Below are 27,901 nucleotides of genomic sequence, written 5' to 3' on the forward strand. Positions count from 1 at the left end.
TAAAAAATGGCCAAGAAGAAGACTTGGTGTTTTAAGGAACCCCAATTGAGCGTGAAGAAGATATAACAAGTTGAAAAAAGAAATCAGGTCAATAAGGTCAATTCGTCTTAAGGTATCAAGTTAAGAGTTCTATGTACATTGCTTAGTGCAATGAAGTTGAGGAGTTGTTTGTCAAAGATTTATTGTATTCGTTTCATTTCGTGGGTTTTAGTATATTTTCATTCTACATTGTTGCATTGATTTGGAATGTTTTTACTGGTTAAAGCAATGGTTGTTTCAATGGGATTAGGTAACTCAAACTTTTAGATATGTAGTACATACTATGAAGATTGTCTACTGAGAATTTTGATCTTATTGCGCACATTTCATGTAAATTCATCTCTTAACATACCTTTGTTTTTTCTCATATATCATTCCAATGTTTTTGAGTTTAATGCTACGTCACATTTTATTAATCATTTTGTCTCTAATCTCTTTGTACATATATGTGTATTGTACTTGTCATTTAGAAGTAGAAATTTAAGTGGAAAAAATCGACCAAGTTGAGAAATGTGCCAACCAACATTATGAATTTGGTCCTTCAATAAATATACTAATCTGTATTTTAATCAACCAAAGTCACCTTTGGTTGAATATGACCAAATGTCTCTTACAAGACGTCAACGAGCACTTCAGTCGGGCAAAGATGCATTGACAAGTTTGATTGAATTCCCAAATGGGTTGCCTCCTGCTCCACCTACAAGTAACAATTTTTAACCTTTTTTTTTGTCGTCCTTTGAATTTTCTTAGATGAACCTGTTGGTTTCCCATTAAGCTTCTCTATTTTTTTAAAGTTATTGGGTGAGCAGAGCATAGAGAAAAGCTTACTGAAGTGGAGCAACAGCTGAAAAAGGAAGAGGCTGCTCAAAAACGTAGAGTGCAAGTAGCAAAGGCGGCTAAGGAGTCTGAGGTTTGTCTATTATTTATGTATAACATCTTCTATAATTTGTATTTCCCTATATTTCCTTAAGTGTCAACCTCTAGAATTCTAAGTGAACAAATGATTAACTGGGGGTTTTTTAGGCTGAGGCTATTAGGAAAATACTGGGTCAAGATTTGAATAGGAAGAAGCGAGAAGATAAGCTAAAGAAGCGTCGAGATGAGTTAGCACAGGTACAGAGGCCTATTGAAAATTTTAACTTTGTGTTAAAAATTATTGTCGGGTATCTACAACCCTTTGTTTATGCCATCAATATTTTTCTGCTGCTAGGAGAAAGCTGCCAATGCATGGACACTTCCACCAAATACTATTAGATGGGTCATTCGTCCTACTGGAACAGTCGTTACATTCTCAGAAGATGTTGGCTTACCAAGTATATTTAGCTCGAAGCCTTGCAGGTGAAAATCCCTCCACGCTTCATTCTCGTGGGATCAAAATTGAGACATGACATACCTATCCCCTCTAAACTATATACACATTACATTCTTTTACAAAATTGACGAGGTATTTGGTTTGGACTTTCAGTTACCCACCTCCTCGTGAAAAATGTGCTGGTTCCTCCTGCACCAATCCATAAGTTTATCGAGATTCCAAGTCAGAGCCTCCATTATGCAGTCTCAAGTGCTACAAAGCAATACATGAAAGCCAACACCTTGACGTGAGGGATTAATTTATGCTACTTAAAACTTCATCAAGGAAAAGCAGTTGACTGGAGCCTCTACAAGTGATAGTATGCAGTAAGTCGGTCTTTACCAATATAGTAATTGTAGTGTTCAAGTCTTACAGGACGCACTGAATGGGCATGCTGGGGAGTGATGCGAAGGGTCTTATCGGTTTCGTGCGTTCACTGATGTACCTGATTTGGGTGTCATTCCCTTATCTAAAGTTGCTCTATAAGATTTGGGTGTCATTCAAGGATGTACCTTGTATATGCATATTGCCATTTCAGCATGTATTTTTAGAAGTGGGGAAAAAAATTCTTTGTAATACTAGTCAAATTGTGAACATTATGAAAACATTAATCTTAGTATTCACGTCATTTGTATTTTAATTATAGTCAAATAGTCAATGACCCTTTAAGGTTTATGTTGTAGTTAATGAAAGTCCACACCTTACAGATTGCTTATTTAGTAGAAGCTTGATTACTACTACTACTATTATTATTATTTTATGTCTATAGAATGGAGGGGGCAATTACTATCTTTTTCCGTCAAATTTAGAGGAAGCAATTATGCTTCGTGCCTATGTTTACCATGTCATCAAGACTTCAATTCAACTTAGAACTTATGACGGACAATTGTATTTTTTTACTTTTTTTGAACTTACATAGTATTATCTAATTGTGTTCCACCTCTAAAACTACGTAACATTTTTTCTAAGATTATATATGTTGCCACTCTGAACACACGATCATATTTGAATTTTTTGTGTATGTACATGCAGATATATGGTATGACGGTATTTAACGGCTTCCATCTTCCATATTCTTTTAGCATGCCAGTTTTTGAAGCTAATGAACTGAGTATGATAACATAATTTCATAAAAATGAAATGTAGATACCGATATTATATTCAAATACAAATACCTGTCAACATTATCTATTTGCCATCCATATGCAGAGCACGTGCATTTTGCTAGTGTCATTAAAGATGCTCTTATTAATAACATACCCTACCTTCCTTAAACAAATTCATTAGCGCCTAAAGCAAGTCACATTGTTGTTGTTCATATCCTACTGGAGCCCATCTGAGTAACCCAACCTTTTTATTTTTTGTTTTTGAATCTAGGTTTGTTTTTTCCTGCCCGTTATATGAACTCCATTTATACGAATTCTAAAAAAAACTCCACCATGAAAAACAATGAATTAGAAGCTGATTTTTTGTGGAGATATGCTCTCCCCACAATATAGATCATCCTTAGAAAAAATCAGCACATTTGAAGATGTCTAGACGTATCCAAATTTGATTACAATGTTATAAAATTATCCAACGGTTTATATTTTCTAAATTTCAAAACAACTTTTGACAAGATTAAATATTTTTGTTTGGGCTGATTTGTCTGTAGGAAGATTCTCCATTATGAGAAGACTATCTTCACAAAAAATAAGCCCTCAATTCATTTTATAAATCCACTTTTGGTGGTGGAGTTCATATAACGGGCTCGTTTTTTTTTACCACTGATAATCTAAACCTCAAGCAATTAGAACATAAGATGAACACAATAATGTTATATGCTCGCAACTGTCGAGATTTCAAGAGTAGGCAGTAGATTATCACTTCCTAAATTTTATTATCTATAATGTTGAAATTTCAAAACCTGAATTTTTCTTTGCATACAGGTAAAATAATTTAAATTTTAATCATTGATAGACTCCACAAATGGGTTTAAGTTCCAATGATTTTGGCATTTTTTAAGGTTAACTTGATGGTTTATTTTGAAGGTTATCTTCGTCAAGAGGTTGTCAGAAACCCTCATCCATCCATATGCGTGGAATGAGCAGTACTTTGAAACATTTCAATACCGTGCGTTTTGGTATGGCAATCTCCATGATGATTCACAAAAAGTAACAACTAATTCCATGTCCAATATTTACGCGTGAACACTTGGAACTTGGAAGCCAAGTTTCCCACTGAAATAGAAAGTAGGATCCAACTTGTATTCGGAATCCATTGGACTTCAGGTTTACAAATTAAGCAACACTTCCAGATCCTGACTACACCCCACGCTTATAAATACGTGAGTAGGCCCCTTGTGTTATACCAATTCTGTTCAACTTCACCACAGCACCTACAGAGGCCCTCTCTTCTGAGTAGTGAAACAAGATTGAAAATGGAAAGAATGAGTAAACCACTTGATTGGAAATTAGTTGGCTGTTCGATTGCTAATGAAGCAATATTAAACAGCGATATTGCGAAATTATCTTTGAGTGGGAGCAATATAAAGGTATCAGCAGATGAGAAGAGTTCGAGTATGAGTTTACCTGAGGAGCAGAAAAGGATGTCGCTAGTTGGTAGGAAGAAAATTTTTGAATGCGTTGAAAGGGTTAAGGGGAGGCCGGTGAATGTTCTTCAGGGACTTGAGTTACATACTCGAGTTTTCAATGACGAAGAGCAGAAGAAAATTGTTGAATATGTTTACGATCTACAGCGAATGGGACAATCAAGAGAGCTTCGAGAACGCACATACTTAGAACCACAGAAGTGGATGCGCGGCAAGGGGCGTGTTACGATTCAATTTGGGTGTTGTTACAATTATGCAGTGGACAAAAAAGGGAGACCCCCAGGCATAATTAGAGATGAGGAAGTTGATCCAATTCCGCCTTTGTTCAAGTCAATGATCAAGAGGATGGTTAAGTGGCGTATTCTTCCTACTACCTGCATTCCGAACAGTTGTATCGTCAATATATACAACGAAGGAGATTGCATCCCTCCACATATTGACCACCATGATTTCGTTCGCCCATTCTGCACGGTGTCATTCCTGACCGAGTCTAATATACTATTTGGTACTAATTTAAGACCTGTGGGTGAAGGAGAATTTTCTGGTGCTGCAAAGATACCTTTACCTGTTGGATCCGTGCTCATCTTGAAAGGCAATGGAGCAGATGTAGCTAAGCATTGTGTTCCTGCGGTTCATAAAAAAAGGATATCCATAACTTTTAGGAAGATGGATGACAGCAAGCTACCATTCAAGTTCTCACCTGACCCAGAGTTGCAAGGCATTCAGCCTCTTGGAAGTTCCCAGATGAACAAGTTACCAGCTCAACAAGTTCCGAGCCAACAAAACTCTCAAAACCAGAATCAAATGTCAAACTCACAAAACCAGAATCGACTGTCTAACTCGCAAAACCAGAATCGGCTGTCAAATGCAGCACCTGATACAGCTAGGAAGACGAGCAGAAGCCCTACTCAGTTTGGAAACGATGATTTTCCTCCACTTTGTGCGACGAGATAGTGAAAGCAACATCAAAGCTGTTGGCAGACCAACTACTATATTTCCATCTTAAATTGTTGTAGAATGAGAGTGAAAAAGTTTTGAATCAGTTATGATGTAATTTGTCAGTACTTAGTGAATTAAGAGTCAGTTAAATGTTCATTTGTACTCTAAATTCAGATGTTTTTACCTGAGGTTCTAACTTATCAATTAACTTTTTCAACAAAAACAAAACAATAAGCCGTTATTAATTCCGCAAAACTCAACACCATAGCAATCACTAGGCAGAACTCTTGTTGATCTACAAAGAGGGGCATAGAACAAAGGGAATACAAGAGAAGTTTGGACAAGACAAGTGCTCGCAATGGTTTGGTTTTGGCTGTACAATCACTTGTTAAGTAGTGCATAATTTGAACACTTGTTCAGCTGTGCATACCCTGTGACAGGTTACCTGTCCTCAAACACCTTCCCATGCCCCAACAGCCTGTATAATAAGACCTTCCATATCAACCTTAAAGCATTCCAAATCCATCATTGGGTTGGGGTTTATACCAATATCAATCGATTCTCCACTACACAGATAATTTGTATTTGAACAATCTAGACAACAATCTAGATATTCCCTACAACCAAACTAACATGCCCAACTCGCTAAACAACTATTAACAACATATAATAATGTAAAGCAGTAAAAACATATATACCACAACACAAAGATATATCATGGTTTAGCCAATGGTGCCTACTTCCATAAGAGCTAATCCTTTTATAAAGTGGAAAGAGAGATTAAAATCACTCCTTGCAGTCTCTCACCTTACTAGATCACTCTGATCTCTTTACAGGCTTGTCTCTCTATAAAGGTTATATCTCAATTTTGATTGTTTTCAAGATTGGATTTCTCTCTCTGTTTTTGTATATTTTCGTGTCTTCTAACTTAGTTAGGTTTTGCCAAAAACCCCAACTTGTATTCCAAACTCGCAGTCCACAAAAAATAGAATTAATTCTGCTATTGTTCCCAATGGAGAAGTATAAAAAAGTTCAATTTTAAATTCAGACTTCACTTCAAGTGACGTCACTTGAAGTGAGGTCCGAGTTTAAAATTTTCAAATTGTGACTTTAGAAATAGATAGAGATGACACTCCAAGTGATGTCCGAATGTTTTTTTACTCAAATGTTTGTTCGAGTGTCGCCTGAGCTTTTTATTAGCTGATAGTGAGAGGGGGAATTCCCCACCCTCTCTATCAACTAATACTCTATGACCTACGGTATAACACCTCCATTGGAAATAGTTTTTGGATATTTGGGGTGTAAAATTTCCACTCTATATGGTTTATACCCCCATTTCTAACTTAAAAAAAGTTGATAATGGAATAACATGTAAAAGTAAAAGATATTTTCAAGGTTGTTCATTGGCATTTGTAAACAGCTAGCTAGCATCCAGGATTCAGGATGGTCTTCCACAGGCCTTTAATTGTGTCGAGAGTTTTGGACCTCTCTACGTTGGATTCTCGGGGGGCCTTCATTAATTGGTTTGATAACATGATCAATGGTCGGGATTAGCGACAACTTAAACCCTGGAACGTGGTTCAACTAGTATTATCTATTAAGACTTGAATTTGAATGACAATAATACTGATTTAATTACATAAAAAATAGTGACAGAGGTGTTAGCAAAAAAAAACATATGCGCTACGTACAAAGATAAAAAAGATGGAAGCGTAGATTCCATAGAAGTAGTAACAGTTCAAGTTTCAATATGTCTAACACAGATAGTGGTCTAACATAGATAGTGTTCTATATGAAATTTGCAAACTGAACAAACTAGAATCAGATATTGTAAGGGAAAGGATCGTATACCTTACTTTTTTGCATTTCTATCATTTTAGCATGCAACAACAAAATTCTTGTCAAGTTTTTTAACACGTGTACACAACTACACAAGCCTCCAAATAAAGAAAATTTGTCAACTTCAATATTTTCGTAAATGCACTTGTTTCTTCTACAATTGTTCATTCAGCTGATCTCTAAGTTTTGCAAGTTCTGCCTTCTAGTTCCATAGCATATTTGCTAGGCAGAAAATCAAAAAACAAAAAAAAACCAGAAAAATTGTTTAGAAAACACATGCCTAAAAGAAACACGGTGAGTATCTCACTAGTCACAAAAAGAATAAATATGCATCTTCCTAATAGAATTCTGGAATGTGTCATGGACATACATAAATGTTCATATTATATTTACATGCTCGGTCAGTATGAGGTGGAACAATAGAACGGATTAAGTTTTTACTTGGACATAATCTGAAGGAATAACTATTTGATTATTTCACTGAATTTTTCTATAACATATAATTGTGATGATTGGAAATACTTTTTTGTTAGATGATTACGACGTGTTGCTTCTTGATTGAATTGGCTTGGTGCCCTTGGAGCAAAAAAATCACTCAGCTTTGTAAGGAACCAATCTTTATGGACACTCCTAAAAGTTGAGATCAATCTCAAATGAGCTGAGTACTTAATTACTTGAAGCTAAATTTTGGCATTGGGGCTGTCAGTTAGACCCAATAAATATAACAGTATGGGCCGAACGGATCCACAAGGCTTCTTGTCTCGTCCAACTCCACAGCAACAAACCACGAACATGTTTCCAAAAAAGTTTTAAACATCAGAATCATGAGTTGGTACAGGAGAGCAAAGCTTGGAATCACCTCATTTCACAATCTCACTAATTCAACTGCCCAACTTTATGGTAAGACTATTATTCCCACTTGTAAGCCTCCTACTACTAGTTTTCAAAGATATTACAATGTAGATTCTGCGATTGCGGTTGGTTCTTGGATTGTGGTTGTTGCTTCTGGGATTATGGTTGCTTCTGGGATTGGTACTCTATATGCTATGTTTTGTTATCGTGGTCTGCGTATTGTAAATGTTCCGTTTACAAATCGGAAACGTCTCGTTATGCCTACTATGATGCATAAACGAATAGGAGATGATGCGTTGGAAGGTTGTATGATTAAATATAAAGGAAAACTCTTAGATGAGAAGGATCCTCATAGTATGAGGGCAAAGTTGATACTAAAATATATTATTCAAGGATTAGAAAGACAGGTGAAGTGTAATCCAAATAGTAATGCTTCGGGGTATTATTATGATGGATTCAATTGGAATATATTAGTAGTGGATAACTTTATTATGCATGCGCACTGTATCCCTGGTGGAACTATTTTCATTTGTGTAGGAACGTTACAAGCACTTACCGATGGTGAAGTGGCAGCATGCATTGCCCATGAAGTTGGGCATATTGTAGCTCGACATACTGTTGAATTCCAACACCCTAACCTAAATAGATGTAAGAGAGAATTTGAAGCAGATTACATTGGGCTACTATTGATGGCTTCAGCAGGATATAATCCTCGAATTGTAGTAGAATTCTGGAAGAATATGATTTTGAGTTATCCTGATTTTTCAAAAGGAGATCATGAACATCCATCTTATGAGGAACGAGCAAACTCCTTGGCTCAAGCTCATGTCATGGAACAAGCACTCACCATATACAAGGAGTCGTGGTCGGAATATTTTGTTAACTTAGTTTTCAAACATAAAGCCTGAGATATGAAAACGAATAGGACAGTTTGCAATGAAGTGAAAATGAATGTAGATGAGTAGATGTTTTTACCTGAACATCATCTTCAAAGTGTTTTTTTTTTTGTTTTTTTCGATAGGATATTTTCAAAGTTAAGGATGAGGTTTACAAACTATGGTTGAAGGTTTACAAATGGGGGTGTGATACAAGTTATGGTTGGGAAATGACAGTGTTTAAAGTGCGGTGCTTTCTGCCTCCCTGGTGAACAGATTTTGGAGTTCACAGGATTGCTCCAAATATTCAGGTCAGACGCAGGGATAACTTTAAGTTTTCAGCATGGTGTTACACAAACTGTTACTCGACATGCGGCAAGAAGAATTCAGGAAATTGACTAGGCATTGTTCTTGTTCCAAGTAGTATATATAGTATATTCTATAGTAACGGATACTCTTTCGCATTGTGATATTTGTCTATCAATTTACTAAGCATTGTTCTTTGTTCCAAGTAAATTTATATGCAGAATTTGATCTGCGAGGTGTGTCAATTTTTTTGTTCCATCGAAATGGTAAGTTGACTGCTGTCCTGTTGAAGATGACTTGTGTTGCAGATATGAGATGATATTTTTTGTTCAAAGTTCTTTTTTTCTTTTCGATAGAACATCTTCAAAGTGTAAGGATGAGGTTTACAATATATGGATGAAGGTTTATAAAGTGGGGCATGATACAAGTTATGGTTAGGAAATAGGAAATGAAGTGTTTAAAGTGCGGTGCTTTCTACCTTCCTGGTGGACAGATTTTGGAGTTCACAGGATTGCTCCAAATGTTCAGGTCAGACACTGTGATAGACGCTGGGATAGCTTTAAGTTTTCAGCATGGCACTACACACATTGTTGCTCGACATGCGGCAGAAGTATTCAGGAAATTTACTAAGGATTGTTCTTGTTCCAAGTAGTATATATAGTATATTCTAGAGTAAAGGGTACTCTTTTGCGTTATGATTTATGTACATCAATTTACTAAGCATTGTTCTTGATCCAAGTACATTTATATGCGAAGTTTGATCTGAGAGGTGTGTCAACTTTTTTGTTCCATCGAAACAGGAAATTGACTGCTGTCCTGTTGCAGATGACTTGTATTGCAGATGTGAGATGATTTGATGAAAATCCATTTGGAAGAACATTCAAGCCAGAACACTCCTGAAAACGTTGCATGCCCTAAGGCAAGAAGAATGATTACTTTTGAGCCGCAACAGTATTGATTTTCAACCAACAAACCAAGTAACAGCATGCCAATAAGTCAATAACGTTGATCACTTTGCATTGTTTTTCATCAGAGTGGTGATTCCCTGGAGTATTGCCTCCAACTCCTCCAAGTATTATTGATCTCCAAATTCTTTGGCTCTAACTAAAAATGCCAAGCAACATGAGCTCACATTAACTTGAACTTCCAGGAATCTGAAGTGGACACCAGTGGCTGTTTTCTACTTTTCTTGCATGTTTTGGAACCAAGTCACTAGGCTAATTAACGAAAATCCCTTGGCTCGTTATACCATAGAATGCTTTCGTTCTTTTACATGTATCAAATTCATCTAAGACTTCTTTTACATAACCAACGAACCAAAGAGTGAAACAGCATTGTGAATTGTGGTGCTAGAACTAAAAAGAGGAAGAAGTAAATTTTAACCTTAATCTTTTTCTAAAATAAAGGAGAAACTTCAAATAGTCCTGGAACAGAAAGTAGTTGAATTCTATAGTCCCGAAATTCCGATAAACATCAAGAACGTTACTGTCATTTTTGTCTAGACTTCCAGATAAAATTGGTCCTCTTCTAGGTTTTTTCAATGAGATTTATAGGTGCTCCAACGCATTAAACTCTTCTTTGTTTTTTGCGGAGCGCATGTAATGCTTAGTGAAGTTACCCATTAGCTTAAAAAAGTTAAAAGAATCAGTAACAGAAAGGCATTCAATAATTTGCACGGGATTTTCCCATCACAGGTTTGCCAAAGAAGCACTCTATCAATAAAAGTTACCTCATCGTCAGTGGTAAAAGTGGTACTATATTCCTAACAAGCAAGAAATTACCACGTTGAAGAGTTGCACGCACCCGGCACTCGTACATGTTAGTGCGACGAGATAGTGAAAGCAACATCAAAGCTGTTGGCAGACCAACTACTATATTTCCATCTTAAATTGTTGTAGAATGAGAGTGAAAAAGTTTTGAATCAGTTATGATGTAATTTGTCAGTACTTAGTGAATTAAGAGTCAGTTAAATGTTCATTTGTACTCTAAATTCAGATGTTTTTACCTGAGGTTCTAACTTATCAATTAACTTTTTCAACAAAAACAAAACAATAAGCCGTTATTAATTCAGCAAAACTCAACACCATAGCAATCACTAGGCAGAACTCTTGTTGATCTACAAAGAGGGGCATAGAACGACGGGAATACAAGAGAAGTTTGGACAAGACAAGTGCTCGCAATGGTTTGGTTTTGGCTGTACAATCACTTGTTAAGTAGTGCATAATTTGAACACTTGTTCAGCTGTGCATACCCTGTGACAGGTTACCTGTCCTCAAACACCTTCCCATGCCCCAACAGCCTGCATAAATAAGACCTTCCGTATCAACCTTAAAGCATTCCAAATCTATCCTTGTGTTGGGGTTTATACCAATACCAATCAATTCCCCACTACACAGATAATTTGTATTTGAACAATAACAATTCCAGACAACAATCTAGATATTCCCTACAACCAAACTAACATGCCTAACTCGCTAAACAACTATTAACAATATATAATAATGTAAAACAGTAAAAACATATATATCACAACACAAAGATATACCGTGGTTTGGCCAATGGTGCCTACTTCCACAAGAGCTAATCTTTTTATAAAGTGGGAAGAAATATTACAATCACTCCTTGCAGTCTCTCACCTTACTAGATCACTCTTCTCTCTTTATATGTTTGTCTATCTGTAAAGATTATCTCTCAATCTTGATTGCTTTTAAGATTGGGTTTATCTCAGTGTTCTTGTGAATTTTTGTGTCTTTTAACTTAGTTAGGTTTTGCCAAAAACCCCAACTTGTATTGCAAACTCGCGGTGCACAAAAAATAGAATTTTGCCGAAAATAGGCATGGCGTGGGGCGCGCCTTGGGCAAGGCCAAGTCGAGTGTGTAACACCCTTAAAGTACTGGAGGTCGACCAAGGCATGGGCGCGAGGCGCACCTTGGGCAAGGCTAAGTCGAGCGCGCGTGCGCTCAGGCTTCTCTATGTAGGCTGAACTCCTTTTCTCTTCATGTGAGGGATAACTCCAACAATCTCCTCCTCCCAAACAGTGAGAGGGGATACCTCCATGCAATTTCCAAATCAACAGGAGGAGTCTGCTACCATTCCGGCGGTAGCACAGCAAATATCAAACTTACCTTTCGATAAAACTTTGGTTATCATATCCGACCTGTTCTTGTTGGTATGGATCTTCTCGATACACAAATGCTTGTCTTCGAGTACTTCTCTAATCCAATGATAACACACATGTATGTACTTAGATCTAAAATGAAAACTCGGATTCTTGCTTAGATGGATGACGCTCTGATTGTCACATAGAACTACAAACTGTTTCTGCTTTAGCTCTAATATGGATAATTATTGGATTAATATAATATTCGCCACTAGACCCTACCCATAATGGTTTAAAGTCAATATAGTCAAGGCGTGGAAAAACTCACGCCTAAGGCGCGAAGCGCACGCCTTATCATCATTTACAATTTTTCTTCTTTTTTGTACACTTTTTACTTGTTGTTTACATTTTTTCTTATGACTAACTACTATCTAAATGGTCTGTGATTTTTACGGCGGTGTTGCTAAGTGGTGAACATGTTTACAATTCTATAAAATTGATTATATTGTTTGGTTATGCAAATCATGATAAATTATGTCATATAAAATTTTAAATTCATTTTTTTTTTCAATTTTTCATTTTCTTGTAATTATTGTGCACCTCACTTCAATAAGGCGCACAAGTGCACCTGAAGCCAAGAGAGTTTTGCGCTTTAATTGTGTTTTAAACAATTTAATCACTTATATATATTATAAGAAAATAAATAAATAAATTTTCAGCTCTAACCCTTTTTGTTTTGTCTTACTTGTTTTTGTTTTGTCTTTTGCTAGGCTAGCCGTGGCAGTATTAAGAATAAAGAAAATTTTACTTCTGGGTTGAGAAACGGGATGAACTTTGGATCTGTTTTTTTACTGGGGCAGAAACAAACTAAGCATAGGAAAAATTGCAGCAAAATTGGATTCTTTATAGATGATACTATATACTAAACGACTTCCATTACCAAGCTTAGGCCATTATCAATAGCAGTCTTAATTAAAATACACCTCTACTCGCTTGCTAAGATTACAATTGACATAGTTTTGAAGTTTTAACTACATATTTGAGTTTTGACTGGAGACTGAAGTACTGTAACCTGCAAACACTAAACGCGCACACAGACAGCACTTGTACCTTATTGAGCTCCAGCTTATGCTGTTACGTACAGACACTGTTGCAAGATCGAACGAGACTGATAACCGTTGCCCACCTCGATAGACACTCGACATGGTGCTAAACAATCATCCTTAACATCTGGGTTTGGTTCTTAGCCCAGTTATACCAAGTTTGAAGCATAGGAACATCCAACGCAAGTCTTGGTTAAGTCTGGGGGTGCTTAAGAGACTAATGAAAAGCATTGCATATCCTGTTAATGTGAGTGCTTTCATATAGATTCTCATTTACATGCTCACTATTTGGTAGATATTTAGATATTAAACAAAACTTCGTGAGAAAAAAGGTAACAGATTCGATTAAAAAAATCATCCAATATACAAAGTCAAACGGGGATCGAAAATGATGACGATGAAGCTGTTGGAGTAAGTATATACGAGAGAAGTTGTAGATAAACACAAAGAGACTCAGCTCCAACGCAATGACAACATACTATGTTTCTCACAAGATTGCGACTATTAAAAAATTGTTTCTTTTCTGCAAAATACCTAAAGAGTGAATTATCCGATCAGAGTTGTTGAGTAGGCCTATGAAGAAACACAGCACATGGGCTTCGTCTTGGCAGCCTCTGGCTCCTGGCCGGGACGACGATCTTGGTTCCCCTTGAGAAGTGATGAGTTCCTCCAGATTCTGTTTCATTAGCAACTAGAGACTTCTTGCTGATGATGCGGTATATCTCTGTCAGAACTGTCAAGAAAGCGGTCTCAACATTGGTTGCCTCAAGAGCTGATGTCTCCATAAAGAAAAGGTTTTCCCTCTGGGCAAATTCCTTAGCATCCTCGGTGGAGACAGATCTAAGGGTCCCCAGGTCAGACTTATTGCCAATGAGCATGATGACAATGTTTTTGTCAGCGTGACCACGAAGCTCTTCCAGCCACCTTGCCACATGGTCAAATGATTGACGTTTTGTCATGTCATAAACTAGCATTGCCCCAACAGCTCCACGATAGTATGCACTTGTGACCGCCCGGTACCTGAATCCACCATTAAAGTATCAGGAAACAAGCGGATAAAAAAATCTTAAAAGTATTCTGATAACTAGATTAATATAGTAAGGATTCGTATCACTAAGTATGAAATTGAGATCCTACACAGTGAAACAGAATATTAGAAGAGAAACCCTCATATTTGGAGGAAATATACACAAAGACACCCTAAGCTGTCCAAACCACGCCCTTCCCAGCCAGTGTACACCTAAAACTCTTCTTCCATTTTAATCACACGGCAGAATTCAGAAGCATTTCTACTAGGATTGTACATGTCATAATTTGCCAAGCTGACTTCTAAACTCATATACCTCCCCGTTTTGCATACTAAGTTGGCTAGCTTTTTTTAAGGAAAAGTCGTAAAACAATTCATTGTATTCAATGGGTCTTCTCTAGTTCTCTGATGCTCAAGATTTAATGAGCATTAGGACTACTCATTAGGACAACGGATGTAGCAAAATAAAATAAGTACCTCTTCTTTTGATGAATTCACGACACCTACATGACATTCTTAGCTTACAGTTGTTTGCAATCAAAAGTAAAGATCAAAACCTTTAACAACCAATCTTATTCCCATCAGAGTATCATACAGAAAGCTGCTTTTGTACTGATCTCTCTGTAGACTTCACGACGGCCAAATAGAGATCAAAGTTGAGGTACACCTTTTTCATTTTGCTCTTATTTTCCTCTTTATTGCTACTTCCCTCCCCAAGTCTACTAGTATACTGCGTGGCAGTGGGGAGTGAGCGGAGCTGCGGAGGGAGAGAGAGTTGGGTGATGCGGGGGAGAGAGAGAGATGGGGAGAAGGAGAAAGGGTATTGGGGCGAAGAAAAAATGAGAGAGAAGGTGAGGACAGACAGAAACCAACCAAGTTGGTTTTTGTCAGTATAGCCCCTCTTCTGCCAAGATCGTTCGCTCCGCTCACTCGATTATATAATTAATTACACATACAAACGATGATAATGAAAATAAGTTAACTATTATTCTATATCAACTTCAACCATTTCTTTTCCAAACAGGTCAGCTGAAAATTTGAAGTAACCTTCTTTTGTAACTTTAAATCAATACACAAAACAATTCAATAAAAATCATCAAGATCTCAATTATAAATCTAGCTAAAATAAATTAAAGATTGATCTTGATTATACCTTTCTTGGCCAGCAGTATCCCAAATCTGAGCCTTGACAGTTTTATGATCAATAACAAGAGTTCTAGTCTGAAACTCAACACCAATTGTTGCTTTAGAATCCAAATTGAATTCATTTCTTGAAAATCTAGCTAACAGCTGAGATTTGCCAACTGCTGAATCTCCAATCAATACTACTTTAAACACATAATCTATTTTCTGATTAAAATCTCCTCCGTATAAATTCGACATCTTCAGATTTTTAATGTTTTATTATTATAAAATCCGTTTCATCATCTGGAAAAATTGAGAAAAAATTAAAAGTTGACGCCAAATTTGGAAGTTCAATTTTTTATAACGAGAAAGACCAACGGTTTGTGCGGGACCCATTTTAACGACTTTTTTTTTTGTCTTATTGTGTTTTTGTTTTGCAACTACCACTATTCTACTCCCGGGAGTTGATTAACATTTACTAGTCCACTGCTGAGTAATCATCCAATATGTTACTGTTAGAGCATCTCTAGGCGGTAGTATCACCTGTTGTCCATTCGCATTCTTGTTAGCAAATTTAGCAATTTGGATGCGGATGCGGATGCGGATGCGGAGCGACATTGGTAATGTCGTGCACTATTGCAAATGTCGTCAATTTTTTTTTTTACTTTGACTAGCACCATCGCGCGTCGGTGGTCACAAGACGCCACTACTAATATAGCGTGAGTTATTTTTTACTTTTTCAATTTGGTTATTTTTTCAATTTGGTGCGACAGTGGGAATGTCGAGTGAGTTTTTTTTTCAATTTGGAAGCGACAGTGATAATGTCGCGCAACAATAGTATTGGCCCGCGCCAGTACCAATGGCTCGCGTGGTAGGGTCTATAATCTCATTTGCGGTCAATATTTGCGACTAGTTTCTCCAAATTTGAAGAGTATACTACCACCAGCTAGAGAGATGCTCTTATATTGAAATATAGAAAAATGAGATAATAAAGTCATTAAACATCCATCCAGCATTTCAAGTTCTGGTTACATTCTTTTAGGAAAACTAAATATGATTCTTTTATTACTGGAGGAAACATGACGGACCAAAGAACCTGTTTCTTCACATTCTATTTATTTGCATGAATTCTTGGCAGTTACATCAACGCAGCAAGCCGGACAAGCCTGATATATGATATACAATGTCAGCAGAGAAATTATAAATTGCATGTACTGCTTAATTATGTCTGCAAAAATGTAACTTATAAGAATTTGTAGCTCACCTTACTGATTTCAAGCCACATTTTAATACAACGTTCATGGTAGACATGTTTGCAAGGAAGAGTAATCTGACTGTCCCGATTTATGTACTCCGTCTGGCAAATCACACATCTGTTTGCAGGCAACAGTCAATGAGTATCGCAAAGATCATAGTAAATACATATAAACTGACAAGTATGTATACTTCAGAAGGAATTGTTGTGAAACTATTTTGAGCATCAACACAGCAGAGAAGGAGTTACTTTCAAGCCACTTCAGTAAAGTGGTAAAGACGCAGAGCAGTACAAAAGAGCAATGTAAGTTTGGAGAGAAAGGCAGTTGAAAGACAGAGGCTTACTGTTCAACGCGCGTCTTTTTCCTTGCAAAGAAGCCACCACCAGTCTTGTACTTAGAGACTGGAAGAGTTGAAATAAGTTTTTTGGAAACACCTCGGCTCTGAGTTCCAACTGCCTCAGTTAAATTAGTTAATTCCTGTAGGCAAAACTTTCTAATCAAACAAATCTTGTTGTTGATGAGCCATGTAAAACTAGTAGAACTTCACTTGAAATACAAAAGTTTAGGATTGCAAAATAGCTGAAAAAAAACCAAAATCCCTGTTTCCAATCGGCCAGGACTCAAAATTACTGCTCAAATTCTTTTTCTTATTTTTTGTTATGTAATTCATCATATTGCTTATATAGTTATATCATACTTCTTCAAAGATAACAGAAACTATAGATTTTGCACTCACAAATAAAGAATAAAATGTAAAAAGAAAAAATTTCTCAGAAATCTTAGATAGCTACCTCGTAGGTCATCTTGTCAGGGTCCATATTGTGATGCAAAGCCACCTGTACTTCAAATAGACAGAGTGATGTGCCTTAATGATCATCCTTGCATAAGAGACCTACTTATGAACTATCCAAAGCATGGCCTGACTAAACAGGCTTACTAGCTTGAAATAAAAATTGGAGGATATAAGCACAACATCGGGGTTTTCGATGTACATTTTACACTTAATTTACACAAAGTTGTTTGTTATCTCCAGTTCTGAAGGATGAAATACGCTTACATATGTGCTACTGTAATTTTTTCTCTAAATTTGAGAATGTAAGCTAATCATACCTGGGAGCTATCATCATCACTACTAGAACTCGGGATGCCTGCCAGAGATGAGAAGAAATATATTAAATTTGATTCCAATAATTTCAGACCAATGAAAATAATGCAAGGTTCTTTGAGATTGCAGAAGGCAACCTAGTCAAAAGGAGAATAGTTTTAGCATAACTCAGGAAAGAAGAAAATATAATTTATCCCTTAGACAATTTACGGACAAAGTAGGTCCTTTAACAGGAATCTCAATCCATAGTTCTAAACTAGATTCACTCTATTCTATATGAATTGTTGCTTGTGTGGGGAACATCTTACTCCAGAACAGATATGATTTAGCCACAGTTTCATAAAATTGAAAATCCCTGTTGTTTATCAGATGGTGAAATATTGATCTGAACAGAACGATTAGCAGCCTTATAATATGCTAAGACCCAAAAACTAATAAACTAACATGCTCAATAAAGTTTTACGTCTTTGCATACACACACCATGTATCACAGCTGAACACCAACAAACTGAAAACCTTAAGCAACTAAATTCTATTATCGTTGGCAATGAATCAAGTCACTGGAACTTCTGTTCGTTGAAGCTATTCAACCAACGGATCCATCAATCTTAGCTACAAAGATGTTACTACTGCATAAACATCAACAGGTATTTCCATTCAAAGAATAAAGTCAGTTTAACCTACATTCATCCGGGGTGCCTGGTGGAACAGGGCTATATGTACGCCAGATTGCTGACTCTTCATCAGTTAGTGGTACATAACGGTCGTTCTCATTAGCATGACTAGCATACGAAGTACTTCCTGGACTGGATGGTCCAACATTGTTTGAAGCTCCATACAATGAGAGCTGGTACGCAAACTCCTACATATAGCAGATAAATAAACATATTTTTGAGGCATGTTACATACAAGACTCGTAAACAAACAAATTATCACGGTAGCCAGAGAACCTTACCCCTTCTGAATAGGTGTATGGGTATTCACCAAGCGAATACATATACCTTTGTCCCGTGTTTCCATCATTGGCAGTGCTGGATCTTGGGGAGTGGTCGTCGCCCCTAAAAAGTTTTGAAAAAAAATTCATTGGAACTATCCCGTTTTTATACCTGCAAAATGTATAACAGATTTGAGTTAGTTATGTCAAGAAACATATAAAGATAGAAAAATACAAAACAAGAAGAAGAAAAAACATGCATGCACGAAAGAATGAGATCAACGAACTTGCACTATTACTTCTGCTTCACTACTTGAGTAAGAAAAAGTAAAAAGGTTTTACGGTTCTTTGGGAAAAGAGAGAGACGTATATAGTAGGAATAAAACATCGTGCAAAGGAAGGAAGAATGCATTCGAAACGGCAATATCTTCTAAATTATATGCAGTTTTGAGTGTGGAGGAAGATGGAAAGTTTTGAGAAAATGTCAGTTTTGGTTAAAAGGTTCATATGAGTGTCATTGAATAAAAAGAAAGTACACAAGTTTAAGGAGTCCCCTCATAGAAAATTTGAAACTGAGATCATAAAATTCTTGAATACGTTCAATTTAGTTTGGTCGTGTACGTACTCGGGTAACATGTTTCAGTCAGACGAACCATTTGAGTTAGTTTTTGGCGAACTGAGTTAGATGAGCGAGTTATGTATGATTAGTATGAGGTACAAACAAGTTGAAAAACAGTAGGGAAAATATGTAACTAGTTCTAATTGTTTTGCCAATTGCAACAAACATGCATAAATCTCTTGAGATTTTGGGTGGGATTTGTCTCTTACAACAAATTCATGAATAGCACCATCAACCTCAATTGAACTACATCCAGGAGTTTTATCTAGTCCTTTTTCCCACATCATCATCCTCACCTTCTCAGCTTTCTCCCTCATATTCGCTTCCAAGTACATATTTGCAAGTTGTACATAATTCCCACCATCATGAGGATCCAACTCAAGAAGCTTGGCTGCCACACGTTCGCCTATTGCGACATTACCATGATTCTTACACGCAAAAATAATGCACCCAGGATTACAGTGTCTGGCTCCATTGGCATGGTCTTAATTAGCTGCTCTGCTTCACTTAACAGATCAGCCCTACCAAGAAGATCCACCATGCAGGAGTAATGTTTCATTTTGGGTGAAATATTGTATTCTGTGCTCATTTGAGCAAAAAACTGGCGACCTTCATCAACAAAACCTGCATGGCAACAGGCGGATAAGACCCCTATGAAGGTAACCTCATCAGGTGCAAAGCCAATGCTGATCATCTCCAAGAAGAAAGATATAGAATCCTTAGCATGCCCATGAAGTGCTAAACCATTTATCACGGATGTCCAAGTCAGAGAATTCCTCTGAGGGATCTCCCGAAACACCTTCACTGCCTTTGCTATGTTTCCGCACTTGGCATACATATCAACCAGAGCAGTCCCTAGGGTTACATTTAGCAAAATCTTGTGTTTGTCAATATAGTGATGAACCCATTCTCCTGTGTCCAGTGCTCCAAGTTGTGAACACGCCGATAACAAGCTAACCATGGTAACTTCATTTTGGCTTTACATTCATCGCTTGCATTTCATGAAACAAAGCTAGAGCATCCCTTGTACGCTCTGCGTGCACATAACTGGATATCAACGCATTCCAAGAAACAGCATCTCTTTCAGGCATCTCATTGAAAAGATTTCTAGCTGAATCCAAGAAACCACATCTCGCAAAGCCAACGAGCATAGTAGTCCATGTAACCATAGTTTTCCTAGTCATTTTCCTGAACAACACTTGAGCTGGTTCAAGACTCCCACACTTTACATACATATCCATCAGAGCATTGCTAAGTGGAATTGTTAATCTTATACCATTTTCCTCAATGAACTTATGAAACTCTTTCCCAAGCTTCAAATCCTCAATTTGCACAAGACGAAACAACCCCAATCATGGTTACTTCATCTGGCATAACATTAGCTTCCTGCATTTCTCCAAAAACCCTCAAAGCTTCATTTCCTCTCCCACTCCGAACATAACCATTTATCACTGTATTCCAAGAAACCAAGTCTCTTAAACAACTTTCATCAAACAAATTACCCGCAAGCTCCACTTCCCCACAAGAAACTAACATATGAAGCACTGCATTATAAATATAAATATTTGAATCAAACCCCAACTTCAATACATGACCAAGAATCTCAAAACCGAGTTGCACAAAAGCTAATTGAGCACAAGCTTTGAGTACAAAAGGGAATGTGTAATTATCTGGCTTTGTTTCGCCATTTCGCAACATAATTTTGTAAAGTAGTATTGTTTGTTCAAGTTTTGAGCTTTCTGAATATCCTCTAATAGCTAAATTCCATGAATAAATGTTGGGGCTATCTGTATTTTCTAATATTCTTTTACAGTGAGCAAGACAACCTGATTCAGAGATTGCGCAAAACGCAATGAGACGGCTTACAGAAAACCCATCAAGAATAAGTCCAGTTAAGATCATTTGAGTATGAATTTGTTTCAACTGGTTCATTGATTTGCAATTTTCTAAGAGACATAGAAGTGGGTGTGAGAAATTTGAGGGGTGGTTTGTTTTCCAGTTTGGTTTCTCTTTGTGTGGTAAACGAGTGTGAAGGAAAGAAACTAGTTGGTATGGAAAACGCTTAAGGTTGATTGGAAAGAAGATGGTCATTAGATTTTGCCAGAGAACATCAATAACTTACAATTCAGCTCAAATACTATAGGTTTAAATACCTAAGAAACCTATGTAGCCACAGATGTAAGTATGACAATAACATGAGCTCTAGCCTGCAACACCTAACAAGAGAGACTGCAACCAACCTATGGTTGGACAAACTGTTTTCAGACTTTCTAAAATGCATAGATACAACTTCCTTGCCACAGTATAAAAATTAAAAATCACAGAGGCCAGCAGGCCAGCACACAAAACTGAAAGCAATATATGCAAATATCATCCATCAAAACAGATTTCCATCATTATCATCCATTGCAGGATGCATGGTCACGCTACATGGCTGAATTATAAATAAAAATCTAATGTTGAATCTCTTAAAATACCTCATTATCTCTGGAATTCCATCCTGGATGCAGTGCCAGCACTTGCAACCGTTTTCTTAATGAGATTTATGAACCAAAAATAAAACATCCAAAAGAAAAATTGAAAAATTTGTTGGGAAACTCCTCCAAAGTCTAACAAATGAAAGGAAATCGCCTTTTAAAATCTCTCAAATAGAAACTAAAAAGCTTTTTTCGTCACCATCTCTAGCTGGGACGGAAAAGAAGAAACTATGAGTCTATTAGCCTCCACCAGATCCGTACTTCTTTCGAACCACGATTAACTGGAGCTTGTCGTAACCAGCAAGCACACCAGCACCAGCGACTGCTCGGAGGATGTTAGCACCCGCACCCTTGAAGAGAGACTTAGCACCCTCATTCTTCAAGATTTGAGAAAATGCATCCAGCGAACTCTTGTACTTCACAGCTTCACCGGAAGTCATCATCATTCTTCTACGGACAGTGTCAATAGGATACGATGCAAGACCAGCACCATTTGTGATCAACCAACCCAGAGCAAAACTTGCAAAGAAACTATCCTGAGATCGTCCAAACAAAGAGCGAATGTATTAATATCTACAAGGATAAAAACTACCATACAAGTCCAGATGGGCAGAAATTAAATCAAACAAAGCATTATACTAAGCTAAGCAACACCTATAAATTTGAAGGCAATACAGAATTTAAAACACAAGCTGGATCGCAGTAGAGGAAACACAATCGTAAAACTGCCTCTAAAAATGTTCACAAAATCCCAAAACTTATTCTAATAGAAACGACAGACCCTTTTACTCGTGCACGTAGAGGAGACACATTTGTATAAAAGCTATGAAAAATATTCCAAGACCTAATTGGATAGCTAGGACGGAACTTTCTACTCATATGCATGTGTAACGTTGAATTCATAAGAATGAAGTATTTTCAACAAACATATTACGTCCCTCTACAATAAAATAGCAATCAATCAAGCTGACTACTAATACTAACAGATAAATAAGATGCTGATAAAGAACAGAAATTAAAATGAAAGGAGCAAACATGAAAAACTAACCGATAAATCTCCAGTTAAAAGAACTGGCTTCAAAGAATCATACATTCCAAAGTACAGACCCCTGTAAACAATAATTCCCACACATGAAATGTTGAAGCCACGGTAAAGCCCAGCAACACCATCGGACTTTAAAGTCTTCTTATAGACATCAATCAAACCATTGAACTGTCTCTCTCCTCCCTTCTTTGCAGACTTTGCATCATTAGCCAGGCGGGTTCGGCGTAATCCAGAGAGAATAGACAAAGAGAAGGGATGAAGCACCAGCAGCACCTCCAGATCCCAAGTTTCCTGCAAACCATTTCCAGTAGCCATCTCGGTCTTTCTTGAAGTTAAAGAGCCTCTTAAAGTAATCCTTAAATGCAAAGTTCAAGGCCTGGTGCAAATTACAGAAACTTTGTTAGTACGCAACACCCAAGATATACAACAACTTTGCTAATGTTACATAAAAGCTGACAAGAAAAGAAATCTCACCTGAGTAGGGAAGTAACGAATCACATTTGCAGTGTTTCCTCTCCACAATGACCCAAATCCTTCTTCCTTGATTGTTCTGCTGAAGCATTCCCCAACACCCTTGTATGGTGTGGAGAGACGCCCTGACTTGATCATCTCATCCTGGTTTTGGATCAAAAGCTTCACACGTTCAATGGGAGCAGCAGCAGTTTTAGATACTGCAGCAGAGACACCACCCATTAAGAAATCAAGGGCAAAGTTAGCAAAGCCTTTCTCAGAAGGTGCCTGAACAAAGACAGGTGAGGTGTAGCTAGTAACAGACGATAAGTCGAGACTAGTTCGGCAGGGCTGCTGCATTCCAGGATACTGCAGACCCCCATTTCTATACTGTCCACCAGCAATGCACCTCTCATACAGACCAGTGGTAGACCCAGCACCATTAAGTGCACTGTGGCTAAAGTTGGAAGAAAGATGTAGCTGGCTAGCTACCTTCTGAAACACAAGCGGATGATGGGGCTTTTCAGCCATCTTAAGTTGCAAAATTAGACGCCCTACAATCAAAGGATTGTGTATCAGATGCAGACGGTGGTAAAAATACTCTCGACTAGTTGATAAACGTATTTGAACACAATTTCTGGCTGTGGATGACCTTTCACTGTCACTAATTAAAATTTTCACTTATCATCTACAAACATTAGCTTAAACATTTTAAAGAGCAAGAATAAGATGAACCCTGTACAATTCAGGTATCAAACTTGTATACTAATACCTATATACACTAAGCAAATAAAGAATAGCACGAGTGTAGCACGGTAACTACACCTCAACCATCAGCTAGCCTAACTAAATAAGCCAATCCATTACATTAAAGCACATATGAGAAGAAAGAAAATTAAAGATACATAAGCCAAAATTCACAAATGGACCCAAAAAAAGTGTCCTAGGTCTCACAAGTGGTAATAAACATGGAATAAGATTTGTTCGGCACAAAAGTAACAATTTACTTCTAGGTAGACTGTCAATGCAACAAAATACTCAATTCAATAAAAAAGACACCATAAATTGAAGGACTTCTCTCTCTCTAGCTTCATTTTACAATTTCAATTTCGGTTACCTCCCAACTTACAGTAACAGAGTATCACAAGCAAATTAGCCAATTAACACAGAATGAACAATAAAAAGCAGAATTTTTTAAAAACGCACCACAATGTTTAATCGTTTTTATATGCACTAATTTCCAAATTTGACAGGGGAAAAAAAGAGATAATAAATACAATGTTACTAGAATTGGATTTCAATTTTAGCATATCCTACAATTGAAAGACAAGGAGAAATACATATTTTACGAGTTTTTTAAATGATTTCAATATGAAGAACACATTGATAATCCTCAAATTTCAATAAAAACCAGATGACACATTGCACTTCTATAAAAGATATATTCATTTTCATATGCAACTATGTCATTGCCAGTTTTTGCCTGTACTAAAAAGAGTATCTAGGAACTAAAATGCATGTCATGATCCAAATTATCAAAGCTTTTGAAGAGCAGGTATAACATGCTTCAAGTCAAACAGAAAAAAGTCAAATCTTGTTCTAAATCAATATATTATCAAACTGCAAGTTTTACAACAAGATTAATGACAAACAACACAACATGTATTTAAAGCTATGATTCCTCATATTAAATCATTCTATATCATTTTTGACTGATTTATTAAAGCTCAAAAAAGACAGATCGATTGTTATAAATCATGAGTTGACCATTATTGACCAGTTGACTACTTTAGATCTAGAATAAAATCACATCAACGATTCATTAGACTACTTAACCACCAACAGAAAGGCAAACAAACCCTCAAACAAGTCATTTTCATGCTTTTAAACCAATATAAATCTGCAAATCTTCAGATCTATTAACTGTCCGACCAAAAATACATCAGATCTACTTGTTACTCAACTAGATCTACATTAATACATCAAATGAATCGATGAAAACAGATTATTTGAATAACATATTCAGATTGTAATGAGATGTTTATACCTTTAGTTAAACTATGATGAATGAAGAAACGAGAGTTTCTCTCTCCAGTAAACGAAAAAGCAAGAAACGAGGACAGAGAAAAAATAAACGGAGAGACTGAAGGAGTTTTGAATGAGCGGACGAGGTGTTTTTGAAGGCTAAATTTGTAGATATTTTTACTACAGTGTTGATTCGGTGGAGCGGAGAGTATTGTTGTTTCCTATAGTCCTATTCGGTGTAGACCATTGAATGTGGTCGAATGGAAACAGAGATACGATTTATAGGGCCCAATTTAGGGTGAACCCATGATAGAATCTGGTGGGAATTTGACGTGCCTTTTATTAGCTTGTTTTTCTTTGTTGAAAAAGTGCGTGTTGCGAACTTGCAATAACAAACCTTTGTTGGTCGCGACTTTGGGCGGCTGGAGGCTGGAGGCTGGAGCCACATTTTATTGACTTGACTCATTCACTTGAAACTTTCAACAAATTTTCGGTTTCTTTAGCTTACCAAACTGAAAAGTACTGGAATTTGGAAAGTGTGGAAGTGTTGTTGCTTACATTTTATTGACTTGACTCATTCACTTGAAACTTTCAACAATTTTTCGGTTTCTTTAGCTTACCAAACTGAAAAGTATTGGAATTTGGAAAGTGTGGAAGTGTTGTTTGCTTACTAATAATTCTGTAGTTCTGTACTAAATTCATGGTTGGGACGTAGTTATAACATTATATATCGGATTAGTGGTAGGAGAGTAGGACATCAAAATTTGACACTGACCGAACAGTGTGTTGTCCATATTGTCGTCGTACTTTGGGATTTCAAAATTGCCAAACTGCTCCACCAAAACCTATAATTCCTAATGAAATAGGGCGATAAAATTGGACAAATTATATTTTATTTATTTTTTTGAGTTTTGAGTTATTGCAAATCCAACTCTATATACTCTGTTTGGTTGTAAGAGATATTGTATTACTTAACTATGATTAGGTGATATAAGTCAGGAGATGGACTACTTGTGTGTCTGTCCCTTATCACGTAACATGTTTTACTTCGCTACTGTTTGGTTGACATTCACACCTATATACTCATTTTTTATATCATACAAAAAAAAAACTAAAAAAAAAAATCATAAACAAAATTTGCAAATAAAAACTCATAAACAAATAAAAGGGAAAAAAAAAAACTCTAATTAAATATTGAATACATAAACACCCAATTGATTTATACATAAAACATAAAATAAAAAAATCCCAATTTGATGAATAATATAAAGATTTAAACATCATTTTTTAGAGAAAAATAAAATAAATGAAAAAACAAAGTTTTAATGTGAGAAAATAAATAAGGTGGATTGAGAAAGAGAAAATACATAATGTTTATGGTTACATTACTAAGATTCTCATTAATGAGAGCATTATTTAGCATTATTTTTTTCTTATTATTATTTTTCTCTCTAATGGATAAAAATACGTTTTTAGTGAATATGGGTTTTCTCTAATGTTAGCAGGTATTATGACAACATTTTGAACACAAAAAGAAATGTCAACAAACAAATAGATCATGCTTCACCATAAGTTTCTCTTGGACGTTCTTAGCCCCATACATGAAAAAAATACCAAGTGAAGATACAACAGAAGTTGAAACAACAACATTCACTAAAGTACACAAATGAACCTCATGGTAAATATATATAAAATAAACTAAATATCTTTATCCTTGTCTTGTTGAACAAATATATTATCTATCCACAAAATCTTAACTCCAATAGCACCCCTCCTTCCAAAATCTTGATAGAATCTTTCATTTTTATTAGAATTAAAACTTTATGAGGACCTTGTTAATATCATAACCACTCATACACTAATTCAAAGCATTTCATTTTCTCTCTAGCCTAAACCTGAAAGACTGAAAGGCATAAAATATAACTAACAACCACATGTGTTCCTTGGTTCACAAGGACATAACATATCTACATGATGACTAATAGACATATGGACACAACAATACTGCAAATCCTAAACAACTAGGATAGGGTACAATAAGGATACTTCACTAAAACAATAAATTACTTCACATAATAAGATTAGTTACACATAAATACATAACATACTCATCCATCATTGTATCTTATTACCAACAATATTTAATAGAAACTGTTGTAGCTTCTAAGTCATTTACATGCAACAATCTTTCATCAATCATTAGCTCATTGTTTTAAGTGGGAACATATGACATTCAAACCACCACATGCTCAACTATGTTTTGTTCACTAATAACAAGTTTTAGAAACTTTGGGTGTTAGAGTTACTTCATTCACAAGTATCTAACATGTATCAATGTTGCCTTCTTAGAGAATATCATAATGCCTGCTAACATTAGAAACCAGTTCATTTAAGCGTGTTTTCTATCCATGAGATAAAAACAATAATAAGAATAAAGAAAAACAAGTAAAGAATACTCTCTCTCTCTCTCTCTCTCTCTCTCTCTCTCTCTCTCTCTCTCTCTCTCTCTCTCTCTCTCTCTCCTTGAGGAATCTTAGTAATGGAACCACAAATCTTATGTATTTTCTATATCTCGATCCGCCTTATTTATTTTTTTCACATTAAAACTATGTTTTTCATTTATTTATTTTTTCTCTAAAAGTGATGTTTAAATCTTCATTATTCATCAAATTGGGATTATTATTATTTTTTTTATGTTTTTTTTGTATAAATCAATTGGATGTTTTGTATTCAATATTTAATTAGAGTATTTTTTTTTTTTCATTTTATTTGTTTCTGAGTTTTATTTGTTTTAAGTTTTATTTGCAAAATTTTGTTTATGTTTTTTTTTTTTTTTTTAGTTT

At 36.2% G+C, this 27,901-nt stretch overlaps 3 protein-coding genes, 1 long non-coding RNA gene and 3 pseudogenes across 5 annotated transcripts; 3 read left to right on the plus strand and 4 right to left on the minus strand.

Moving 5' to 3' along the window:
- The first annotated feature begins 640 nt into the window (after positions 1-640).
- On the plus strand, positions 641-1,962 carry LOC147484920 (uncharacterized). Its single transcript, XR_015202648.1, has 5 exons — positions 641-742; positions 834-949; positions 1,063-1,152; positions 1,250-1,377; positions 1,505-1,962. It is a non-coding gene; the product is annotated as an uncharacterized LOC147484920 (long non-coding RNA).
- Positions 1,963-3,948: 1,986 nt separating this feature from the next.
- Positions 3,949-5,126, plus strand: LOC147484921 (RNA demethylase ALKBH9B pseudogene; annotated as a pseudogene).
- A 2,456-nt stretch (positions 5,127-7,582) lies between these two features.
- LOC147484922 (mitochondrial metalloendopeptidase OMA1-like) lies at positions 7,583-8,518 on the plus strand. The gene has a single exon (XM_086571066.1). It carries the CDS (start codon positions 7,583-7,585, stop codon positions 8,516-8,518), a length of 936 nt encoding a protein of 311 aa, XP_086427192.1.
- Positions 8,519-13,316: 4,798 nt separating this feature from the next.
- LOC147484923 (ras-related protein RGP1-like) lies at positions 13,317-15,500 on the minus strand. Its single transcript, XM_086575021.1, is given in 3 exon segments — positions 13,317-13,627; positions 13,630-14,015; positions 15,176-15,500. Coding segments are annotated over 3 exon segments (675 nt in total). The 5' UTR covers positions 15,406-15,500; the 3' UTR covers positions 13,317-13,568.
- A 596-nt stretch (positions 15,501-16,096) lies between these two features.
- LOC147484924 (E3 ubiquitin-protein ligase BIG BROTHER-like) lies at positions 16,097-18,632 on the minus strand. Its single transcript, XM_086575018.1, has 7 exons — positions 18,464-18,632; positions 18,193-18,370; positions 17,514-17,551; positions 17,195-17,239; positions 16,747-16,880; positions 16,412-16,520; positions 16,097-16,313 (listed from the first exon to the last, which is right to left on the minus strand). The coding sequence occupies exons 1-7, from the start codon at positions 18,590-18,592 to the stop codon at positions 16,263-16,265; spliced, it is 684 nt and encodes a 227-aa protein (XP_086431144.1). The 5' UTR covers positions 18,593-18,632; the 3' UTR covers positions 16,097-16,262.
- A 491-nt stretch (positions 18,633-19,123) lies between these two features.
- Positions 19,124-21,641, minus strand: LOC147484925 (pentatricopeptide repeat-containing protein At2g22410, mitochondrial pseudogene; annotated as a pseudogene).
- Positions 21,642-21,746: 105 nt separating this feature from the next.
- Positions 21,747-25,237, minus strand: LOC147484926 (ADP/ATP translocase 1, mitochondrial-like; annotated as a pseudogene). The gene is made up of 4 exons (XR_015203087.1): positions 25,081-25,237; positions 23,058-23,587; positions 22,587-22,959; positions 21,747-22,074 (listed from the first exon to the last, which is right to left on the minus strand). The product of XR_015203087.1 is annotated as an ADP/ATP translocase 1, mitochondrial-like (transcript).
- Between the last annotated feature and the right edge of the window lie 2,664 nt (positions 25,238-27,901).

The sequence above is a fragment of the Coptis chinensis genome, chromosome 7 (genome assembly GCF_015680905.1).
Source record: "Coptis chinensis isolate HL-2020 chromosome 7, ASM1568090v1, whole genome shotgun sequence".
In the NCBI taxonomy this organism is placed as follows: domain Eukaryota; kingdom Viridiplantae; phylum Streptophyta; class Magnoliopsida; order Ranunculales; family Ranunculaceae; genus Coptis; species Coptis chinensis.